Raw genomic sequence first — 10,447 nt, 5'->3', positions numbered from 1 at the left:
CCACCCCAAAAATTCCCTGATTTTGGTAAAAATTGGGATTTGGAGCTGCAAAATTCACCCAGAATTCCCCAAAATTTGCATTTTTTGGCGGAATTCCCACTTTTTTTTTGCTTTTTGAGGATTCCCAAAGAACAAACACAGAGATTGGTCTTGAAGGATGGATTTTATTCTCAAAAATTCGCTGGATTTGCCATTCTGGAGGGAAAAAGGGATTGGGATAAAAACAGGAATTGGACGAGGCCGGAGCAGCTCCCGGGGATCACTCGAAACCTCTGGAAAAACGGGAAAAAAAGGAGAAAAAGGGGTTAGAGAGGCAGGAAAAACACCTGGAAATCCCCCAGAACAGCTGGATGTGCCCCAGGAACAGCTGGATACCCCCCAGAGCACCTGGATGTCCCTCTGGAACAGCTGGATATGCCTCTGGAACATCTGGATGTCCCCAAGAACACCTGGATGACCCTCAGGGAGCAGGAACTCTCCCCCATGAACACCTGGATAACCCCAGGAACATCTGGATCTCCCCAGGAACACCTAGATGTCCCTCTGGATACCCCCAGGAACACCTGGATGACCCCAGGAACATCTGGATCTCCCCAGGAACACCTGGACGTCCCTCTGGATACCCCCATGAACACCTGGATGACGGCAGAACATCTGGATGTTCCCCTAGATACCCCCTAAACATCTGGATGTCACCTGGATGACCCCCTGGAATTCCCAATCCCGCTCTGTCCAGGCAGGAATTACCTGGATGTCACCAGAAGCCCCCAGAATTCCCAAATCCCGGAATTCCCAAATCCTGATTTTCCAGGTGGGAATTCACCGACTGTCCCAGGAACCCCCGGAATTCCCAAATCTCGGAATTTTATTTTCCCCTGGAATTACCTGACGGCGTGGGCGATGTCCCAGCCCCCCCAGGATGTCCCAGAATTCCCAAATCCCAGAATTCCAGGTGGGAATTACCTGACCACGTGGGCGATGTCCCAGTTGGCCTCCAGGGTCTGGGGCCCCTCCATCTCCACGCCCTTCTCCGTCACCACGGCAACCTCGTACTGCGGAAACACGGAATGCCTCAGCTCTGGAATTCCCAAAGCCTGGAATTCCCCAATCCCAGAATTCTACAGCCCTGGAATTCCTCAACCCTGGAATGCCTCAGCCCTGGAATTCCCAAAGCCTGGAATTCCCCAATCCCAGAATTCCACAGCCCTGGAATTCCTCAACCCTGGAATGCCTCAGCCCTGGAATTCCCAAAGCCTGGAATTCCTAAAGCCTGGAATTCCCAAAGCCTGGAATTCCCCAATCCCAGAATTCCTCAGCCCTGGAATGCCTCAGCCCTGGAATTCCTAAAGCCCAGAATTCCCCAGTCCTGGAATTTCCCAATCCCGAACTCCTCAGTCCTGGAATTCCTCAGTCCCGAAATTTCCCAGTCCCGGAATTCCCCAATCCTGGAATTCCTTGGCCCTAGAGTTCCTCAGTCCTGGAATTCCCCAATCCTGGAATTCCTCAGTCCTGAAATTTCCCAGTACCAGAATTCCCCAGTCCTGGAATTCCCCAATCTGGAATTCCTCAACCCTGGGATTCCTCAATCCTGGAATTCCTAAAGCCCAGAATTCCTCAGCCCTGGAACTCCTAAAGCCTGGAATCCCATGGATTTGGGGTGAATTCCCAGGATTCTGGGATTTTGGGGTGAATTTTGGGGCACAAACTCTATTAATAAAAGAGTGAGCATCCCTGTAACAGAGCACCCTGAGGCAGCGCTCCAGCAGCTCCCAGGGTTGGGATGAATTCCACGGATTTGAGGTGGATTTGGGATGGATTCCCAGGATTTTAGGATTCTTTTGGGATGGAATCTGGGATGGATTTAGGATACAAACCCTGTTAAAAGAACGAGCATCCCTGCAGTGGAGCACCCTGAGGCAGCGCTCCAGCAGCTCCAGGGTTGGTTTGGGTTTGGGGTGGATCCCATGGATTTGGGGTGAATTCCCAGGATTTTGGGATGGATTTGGGATACAAACCCTATTAAAGGAGCGAGCATCCCTGTAGTAGAGCACCCTGAGGCAGCGCTCCAGCAGCTCTCGCGCCTCCTCCCGCGTCGGGAGCCGCTCCCGCTCCAGCTCCGCCCGCAGCAGCGGCTGCACGCGCAATTAGGGCAGAGCTCGTTAATTAATTAGCATCAAAATTCCAGTTAATCAGAATTTAAATCCTATCAGAGAATCAGATTAGAGAATTCTTTAAAAAGTTCAAGTAGAAGATAAAATTTTAAAAAGCAACGCAAAGTGATAATTAGAAAATGACGAGCTATAAAAGAAATTAATTGATTCTTAAAAATTAATTTTGAACTAATAGTTTAAAAACAGTAAACTTAAAAGGAAATTGACCAATGAAGCATTATGAGCTAAAATAGAAAATAACTTAAAAATAATGAACTAAAGAGAAAATGAACTTAAAAAAGAAATAACCAAGTAAAAAATATCAAACCAAAAAATAACAAACTAAAAAAGAAACAATTAATTTTAAAATAATGACCCAAAAAATAACGAACTAAAAAACAGAATAGTTGAAAAAGCTATGTACTAAAAAATTATGAACTAAAAGAAGAAATAATCAATTAAAGATAAGGAATTAAAAACCAAACAAGCCCAGACTTTGCTGGGCCAGGTAAGCCCCAAACCCTGTGGCCAGTGATGATCAATTAAAAATTAATTATTAATTAATTATTAATTAATTAAAGAGGAAATGAGGGTGACTCACCTGAGCCAGGTAAGCCCCGAAACCTGTGGCCAGCGATGGAGCCTCATAGGCCACACCCAGCATGTCAACATATCCCAGGAAACTGCAAGGAAAAGGGGGAATTTCCTCAGGAAAAACTAAGAATTTCCCTGGAAAAAAAAACAGGATCCACCCCAGGAAAGAACAAGAATGACCCCAGAAAAAAGCAGGAATTTTCCAGAGGAAGGAGCAGGAATGACTCCAGAAAAAAAAAAGGAATTTCCCTGGGAAAAAGGAGCAGGAATTTCCCCAGGAAGAAGCAGGAATTCTCCTGGAAAGAGGGAGAACCATCCCAGGGAAAAGCAGAAATCACTCTGGGAGAGAGGAGCAGGAATTCCCCCAGGAAAAAGGAGTAGAAATTTCCCCAGGAAAAGGGAGGAATTTCCCCAGGAAGGAGCAGGAATCACCCCAGGAAAAAAAACAGAAAACATCTCGAAAAAAGGAGGAATTTGCAAGGGAAAAAGCAGAAATCACCCTGGGAAAAACCAGGAATTTCCCCAGAAAAAAAGCAGGAATTTTCCAGAGGAAGGAGCAGGAATTTCCCCAGGAAAATAAACAGAAACCATCCTGGAAAAAAGGAGGAATTTCCTTGGGAAGCAGCAAAAACCACCCCAGGAAAAAGCAGCAGGAATTTCTCCAGGAAAAAGCATAAACCACCCCAGGAAAAAGCAGGAAATTCCCCGGGAAAAAGCAGCAATCAGCCTGGAAAAAAGCAGGAATTTCCAAGGGAAAAAGCAGGAGTTTCCCCAGGAAAAAGGAGCAGGAATTTCCCCAAGAAGGAGCAGGAATTTTCCAGAGGAAAAAGCAAAAATCACCTTGGAAAAAAGGAGGAATTTCCTTGGGGAATAAGCAGGAATTCCCCCAGGAAAAAGGAGCAGGAATTTCCCCAGGAAAAAGCTGGAATTCCCCTGGGAAAAAGGAGCAGGAATTTCCCCAGGAAAGAGTAGGAATTCCCCTGGGAAAAAGAAGCAGGAATTTCCCCAGGAAAAAGGAAGAATTTCCCAGGAAAAGGCAGGAATTTCCCCAGGAAGGAGCAGCAACTTCCCCAGGAAGAAACAGCAGGAATTTCCCAGGAAAGAGCAGGAATTCCCCAGGAAGAAGCAGCAGGAATTTCCCAGGAAAGAGCAGGAATTCCCCAGGAAGAAGCAGCAGGAATTTCCCAGGAAAGAGCAGGAATTCCCCAGGAAGAAGCAGCAGGAATTTCCCAGGAAGAGGCAGGAATTTCCCCAGGAAGAAGCAGCAGGAACTTCCCAGGAAAAAGGAAGAATTTCCCCAGGAAAAGGCAGCAATTTCCCCAGGAAGGAGCAGCAGGAATTTCCCAGGAAAGAGCAGGAATTCCCAAAATTTGGATTTGGATGCTGACCTGTCGCCGCCGTCGACGCCGGCGATGAGCACGGTGTTCCAGAGCGGGTTGATCTTGGAGCGCCGGTTGTACAGGACGCGCGTCAGCCACGAGTGCAGAGCCCGCGGGCTGTAGCTGTGCCCGTCACCCAGCAGCTCCTCGTCGATCCTGGAAACACACGGAATGCCGGGATTGGGCAGCAGGAATTCCAGGATTGGGCGGCAGGAATGCCGGGGTTGGAATGGGGAGAAAAAAAACCGCAGCAGAATTTGGCGGTTTGTGGTCAAAAATCGCCGCGGAATTTGGGGATACGGTGTTCAAAAAATGAGGCGGAATTTGGGGATGGAACGCCCGGAAATTTGAGGATTTGTGCTCCAAGAACACCAAGGAATTCCAGGATTTGGGCTCGAGGAATTCCAGGATTTGTGCTCAAGGATTTCAAGGATTGGCGCAAAAAAAAACCGCCGCGGAATTTGGGGATGGAATGCTGGGAAATTCAGGGATTGGAACTCAAAGAATTCCAGGATTGTGCTCAAGGAATTCCAAGGAATTCTGGGATTGGTGCTCAAGGAATCCTGGGATTGATGCTCAAGGAATTCCAGGATTGTGCTCAAGGAATCCCAATGAATTCTGGGATTTGCGCTCAAGGAATTCCGGGATTGGAGCAGAGGAATTCTCAGGATTGGCACACAAAAAACTCTGCGGAATTCAGGGATAGAACGCCGGGAAATTGAGGGATTGGAGCTCAAGGAATTCCAGGATTTGTGCTCGAAGAATTTCAGGAATTGGTGCTCAAGTAATTCCAAAGAATTCCAGGATCTGTTCTCAAGGAATTCCAGGATTGGAGCAGAGGAATTCTTGTGATTGGGGCACAAAAAACGTGGCGGAATTCGAGGGTTTGAGGTCAAAAATTGCCGCAGAATTTGGGGATTTGGTGTTCAAAAAATGAGGCGGAATTTGGGGATGGAACGCCCGGAAATTTGAGGATTTGTGCTCCAAGAACACCAAGGAATTCCAGGATTTGGGCTCGAGGAATTCCAGGATTTGTGCTCAAGGATTTCAAGGATTGGCGCAGAAAAAACCGCCGTGGAATTTGGGGATGGAATGCTGGGAAATTCAGGGATTGGAACTCAAGGAATTCCAGGATTGTGCTCAAGGAATTCCAAGGAATTCTGGGATTGGTGCTCAAGGAATCCTGGGATTGATGCTCAAGGAATTCCAGGATTGTGCTCAAGGAATCCCAATGAATTCTGGGATTTGCGCTCAAGGAATTCCGGGATTGGAGCAGAGGAATTCTCAGGATTGGCACACAAAAAACTCTGCGGAATTCAGGGATGGAACGCCGGGAAATTGAGGGATTGGAGCTCAAGGAATTCCAGGATTTGTGCTCGAAGAATTTCAGGAATTGGTGCTCAAGTAATTCCAAAGAATTCCAGGATCTGTTCTCAAGGAATTCCAGGATTGGAGCAGAGGAATTCTTGTGATTGGGGCACAAAAACCGTGGCGGAATTCGAGGGTTTGAGGTCAAAAATCGCCGCAGAATTTGGGGATTCGGTGTTCAAAAAATGAGGCGGAATTTGGGGATGGAACGCCCGGAAATTTGAGGATTTGTGCTCCAAGAACACCAAGGAATTCCAGGATTTGGGCTCGAGGAATTCCAGGATTTGTGCTCAAGGATTTCAAGGATTGGCGCAGAAAAAACCGCCGCGGAATTTGGGGATGGAATGCTGGGAAATTCAGGGATTGGAACTCAAGGAATTCCAGGATTGTGCTCAAGGAATTCCAAGGAATTCTGGGATTGGACCTCAAGGAATTCTGGGATTGGTGCACAAGGAATTCTGGGATTGGTGCACAAGGAATTCCAAGGAATTCTGCGATTTGTGCTCAAGGAATTCTGGGATGGGAGCAGAGGAATTCTCAGGATTGATGCACAAAAAATGCTGTGACATGTGGGATGGAACGCCAAGAAATTCAGGGATTGGAGCTGAAAAAATTCCAGGATTGGTGCTCAATGAATTCCAAGGAATTCTGGGATTTGTGGCCAAGGAATTCCAGGATTGGAGCAGAGGAACTTTTAGGATTAGCACACAAAAAACTCTGCGGAATTTGGCTGATGGGAACTTCCCGAATTCCCAGAAACCAATCCAGGATCTGGGGATGGGGAATTCTGGAATCCCTGTGGGATTTTGGGATGGGAATTCCAGAACTCCTGGGGGACGTTGGGATGGGGAACTCCAGAATTCCGGAGGCATTTTGGGATGTAAATTCCGGAATTCCTGGGGGATTTTAGGGATGTAAATTCTGGAATTCCTGGGGGATTTTGGGAATGTGAATTCTGGAATTCCTGGGGGATTTCGGGGATGTAAATTCTGGAATTCCTGGGGGATTTTAGGATGTGAATTCTGGAATTTCTAAGGGATTTTGGGATGTGAATTCTGGAATTCCTGGGGGATTTTGGGGATGTGAATTCCGGAATTCCTGGGGGATTTTAGGGATGTGAATTCTGGAATTCCTGGGGGATTTTGGGATGTGAATTCTGGATTCCTAAGGGATTTTGGGGATGTGAATTCTGGAATTCCTAAGGGATTTTGGGGATGTGAATTCCAGAATTCCTGGGGGATTTGGGGGATGTGAATTCCAGAATTCCTGAGGGATTCTGGGATGTAAATTCCGGAATTCCTGGGGGATTTCGGGATGTGAATTCTGGAATTCCTGGGGGATTTTGGGATGTAAATTCTGGAATTCCTGTGGGATTCTGGGATGTGACATCTGGAATTCCTGTGGGATTCTGGGATGGGAATTCCAGAACTCCTGCGGGATTTTGGGATGGGAATTCCTGTGGGATTCTGGGATGGGAATTCCTGGGGGATTCCGGGATGTGAATTCCCAGAATTGCTGGACTCTTACACCATCTGCTCGAGGAGCTGCCGCAGGTGCTGGAAATCCGCCAGGTCTCCCGAGGCCCCCAGCACGGTGGAGTCGTTGACCCGGAGCAGGCGCGAGACGCCCCGGAAACGCGCCAGGGAGCCGTAGGAGCCCACCGTGTCCGCCGCCAGCATCACCCCCCCCTGGAAACGCAGCCCCAGCACCGAGGTTCCGGTCACCATCGGGGTCCTGCCAACGGCATCCCAGTTACACCAGTCTGAGTCACAGGTACACAGTTTGAATCCCAGTTACACCCAGTTTGGATCCCAGTTACACCAGTGTGGCTCACAGGTACACAGTCTGGATCCCAGTTACACCAGTTTGAATCCCAGTTACACCAGTTTGAATCCTAGTTACGCCCATTTGAATCCCAGTTACACCAGTTTGGGTCACAGGTACACCAGTTTGGATCCCAGTTACACCAGTTTGGATCCCAGTTACACCGGTCTGGCTCACAGGTACACAGTCTGGATCCCAGTTTGGATCCCAGTTACACCCGTTTGAATCCCAGTTACACCAGTTTAGATCCCAGTTACACCAGTTTGAATCCCAGTTACACCAGTTTGGGTCACAGTTACAGCCAGTTTGGATCCCAGTTACGCCCGTTTGAATCCCAGTTATACCAGTTTGGATCCCAGTTACACCAGTTTAGATCCCAGTTACACCAGTTTGGGTCACAGTTACACCCAGTTTGGATCCCAGTTACACCAGTCTGGCTCACAGGTACACAGTCTGGATCCCAGTTACACCAGTTTGGATCCCAGTTACACCAGTTTGGATCCCAGTTACACCAGTCTGGGTCACAGTTACACCAATTTGAATCCCAGTTACACCAGTCTGGCTCACAGGTACACAGTCTGGATCCCAGTTACACCAGTTTGAATCCCAGTTACACCAGTTTGGATCCCAGTTACACCAGTTTGGGTCACAGTTACACCCAGTTTGGGTCACAGGTACATCAGTTTGAATCCCAGTTACACCAGTGTGGGTCACAGGTACACAGTCTGGATCCCAGTTACACCAGTTTGGATCCCAGTTACACCAGTTTGGATCCCAGTTACACCAGTCTGGGTCACAGTTACACCAATTTGAATCCCAGTTACACCAGTCTGGCTCACAGGTACACAGTCTGGATCCCAGTTACACCAGTTTGAATCCCAGTTACACCAGTTTGGATCCCAGTTACACCAGTTTGGGTCACAGTTACACCCAGTTTGGGTCACAGGTACATCAGTTTGAATCCCAGTTACACCAGTGTGGGTCACAGGTACACCAGTTTGGATTCCAGTTTGAATCCCAGTTACACCAGTTTGGATCCCAGTTACACCAGTTTGGGCGCTGTTTTCACCAGTTTGGATCCCAGTTCTGCTCCCAGTTACACTGGTTTGGATCCCAGTCTGGCTCCCAGTTACACCATTTTGGGTCCCAGTTTGGCTCCCAGTTACACCAGTTTGGGTGCTGTTTTCACCAGTCTGGCTCCCAGTTTGGATCCCAGTTTGCCCAGTTTGGATCCCAGTTCTGCTCCCAGTTACACTGGTTTGGATCCCAGTTTGGCTTCCAGATCAGATCCCAGTTACACCATTTTGAGTCCCAGTTTGGCTCCCAGTTACACCAGTTTGGATTCAAGTTCTGCTCCCAGTTACAGGTTTGGTTCCCAGTTACACTGGTTTGGATCCCTGTTTGGCTCCCAGTTTAGATCCCAGTTTGTCCAGTTTGGATCCCAGTTCTGCTTCCAGTTACACTGGTTTGGATCCCATTCTGGCTCCCAGTTTAGGTCCCAGTTACACTGGTTTGGATCCCATTCTGGCTCCCAGTTCTGCTCCCAGTTACACTGGTTTGGATCCCATTCTGGCTCCCAGTTTAGGTCCCAGTTACACTGGTTTGGATCCCATTCTGGCTCCCAGTTTAGGTCCCAGTTACACTGGTTTGGATCCCATTCTGGCCCCCAGTTTGGGTCCCAGTTACACTGGTTTGGATCCCAGTTTAGCTCCCTGTTTCAATCCAAGTTACACCAGTTTGGCTCCCAGTTTAACTCCCAGTTTGCCCAGTTTGGATCTCAATTTGCTCCCCCCAGGCCCTCAGGGACCCTCCCCAAATTCCCCCCCCACCCCTCCCAGTTCCCCCCCCAGTCTCCCCAGTTCCCCCCCCAGTCTCTCCAGTTCCCCTCCCTCAGAGACCCCCCACATCCCCCCTCCCCACATCCCCCCCACTCTCCCCATTTCCCTCCCTCACCCCCTCAGGACCCTCCCCGGTTCCCCTCCCGCCCTCCCGCGTTGCCCTCACAGGGTGCGGCCGGCGGGCAGCGCGGAGCCGGTGCCGATGCCCGGCGGGAGGATGTCGGTCTGTCCCAGAGCCCTCGGGATGTACGTTTGTCCCGGGGCCGGGCCCCCGGCCCAGAACGGCGGCGCCGCTGCCCCGACCTCCATCTTAGTCACGCCGCGATTGCGCCTGCGCAGAGGCAACGCGGCCCCTCCCGGCCACCGTAAGGAGTGGGCGTGGCTTAGCCGCCATCTTGAGCGTGGCGGAAATGCCGACAAGGGCGCTGTGACCTCCTCAAAATGGCGGCGGCGCCACGTGACGCAGCACCGGTGGGGCGCTGGGCGGGGTTTGAGAGTGACGCCCCGCCCGGTGAGGCGGGGTTTGGGTGGCTCTGACCAATCAGAGGCGGGGGCGGGGCCTGGGCGAAGGTAACAGGTTGCGGTGGCTGCGGCGGGAGCGGCCGGAGCGGGCGGTGAGTGGGGGGGGCGGGGGGACACCGGACACCGGGATGGGGACACCGGACACCGGGATGGGGACACCGGACACCGGGATGGGGACACCGGACAGGGACATGGGGACACCGGACAGGGACATGGGGACACCGGGCAGGGTGCTGGTGGCACGGCAGGGCGTGCTGGGGACACCGCAGGGGGTCTTGCCCCTGGGCGGGGGTCGTGGTGTCGTGCAGAGGGTCCCGGTGACACCGGACAGGGGTGCGGGGACACCGGGCAGGGTGCTGGCGGCACGGGAGGGGCTGCTGGGGACACCGGAGAGGGCGCTGGTGGCACGCAGAGGGTGTTGGTGACACCGGGGAGGGCGCTGGTGGCACGGGACAGAGTCCAGGTGGCACCGGGCAGGGTGTTGGTGACACCGGGCAGGGCGCGGTGACACCGGAGAGGGCGCTGGTGGCACCGGGCAGGGTCCAAGTGACACCGGGCAGGGCGCTGGGGACACGGAAAGGGGTCCTGGGGACACGGGACACGGGCTTGGGGACACTCAGAGGGGCCTGGGGACACCGGAGAGGGTCTTGGGGACATCGGAAAGGGGCGTAGGGACACGGGACAGGGCGCTGGTGGCACCAAGGGGGTCCTGGGGACACAGGACAGGGTCCCAGTGTCCCTTTATGTGTCCCAATGTCACTCTATAGGGTCC

At 51.2% G+C, this 10,447-nt stretch overlaps 2 protein-coding genes across 7 annotated transcripts in view; one reads left to right on the top strand and one right to left on the bottom strand.

The window, feature by feature from the left end:
• Nucleotides 1–144: 144 nt before the first annotated feature.
• Nucleotides 145–9,525, bottom strand: PSMB4 (proteasome 20S subunit beta 4). Its single transcript, XM_056511032.1, has 7 exons — nucleotides 9,320–9,525; nucleotides 7,019–7,225; nucleotides 4,133–4,279; nucleotides 2,752–2,833; nucleotides 2,016–2,132; nucleotides 964–1,052; nucleotides 145–272 (listed from the first exon to the last, which is right to left on the bottom strand). Exons 1-7 carry the CDS (start codon nucleotides 9,460–9,462, stop codon nucleotides 260–262), a joined length of 798 nt encoding a protein of 265 aa, XP_056367007.1. The 5' UTR covers nucleotides 9,463–9,525; the 3' UTR covers nucleotides 145–259.
• Nucleotides 9,526–9,718: 193 nt separating this feature from the next.
• Nucleotides 9,719–10,447, top strand: part of CGN (cingulin) — a 38,480-nt gene continuing 37,751 nt past the window's right edge. For all 6 annotated transcript variants that reach the window (XM_056510913.1, XM_056510911.1, XM_056510912.1 and 3 more), the window contains exon 1: nucleotides 9,719–9,767. The gene's annotated coding sequence lies outside the window, so the exon portion shown is untranslated. The remainder of the gene's footprint in view (nucleotides 9,768–10,447) is intronic.

This window comes from Oenanthe melanoleuca, chromosome 25 (assembly GCF_029582105.1).
Source record: "Oenanthe melanoleuca isolate GR-GAL-2019-014 chromosome 25, OMel1.0, whole genome shotgun sequence".
NCBI classification, from domain to species: domain Eukaryota; kingdom Metazoa; phylum Chordata; class Aves; order Passeriformes; family Muscicapidae; genus Oenanthe; species Oenanthe melanoleuca.
The sequence above is the reverse complement of the archived record's forward strand: the minus strand, read 5'-3'. Positions and strand labels throughout refer to the sequence as shown.

What these genes read in the sequence shown, in the direction of transcription:
- PSMB4 (XM_056511032.1), bottom strand. Translation starts at nt 9,462, where the DNA reads ATGGAGGTCGGGGCAGCGGCGCCGCCGTTCTGGGCCGGGGGCCCGGCC. An exon ending in CAGCTCCTCGAGCAGATGGT is followed by an intron (nt 4,280 to 7,018) that starts GTAAGAGTCCAG and finishes GTGTGTTTCCAG; the next exon opens with GATCGACGAGGAGCTGCTGG. An exon ending in ATGCTCGCTCCTTTAATAGG is followed by an intron (nt 1,053 to 2,015) that starts GTTTGTATCCCA and finishes GTGTTTCCGCAG; the next exon opens with TACGAGGTTGCCGTGGTGAC.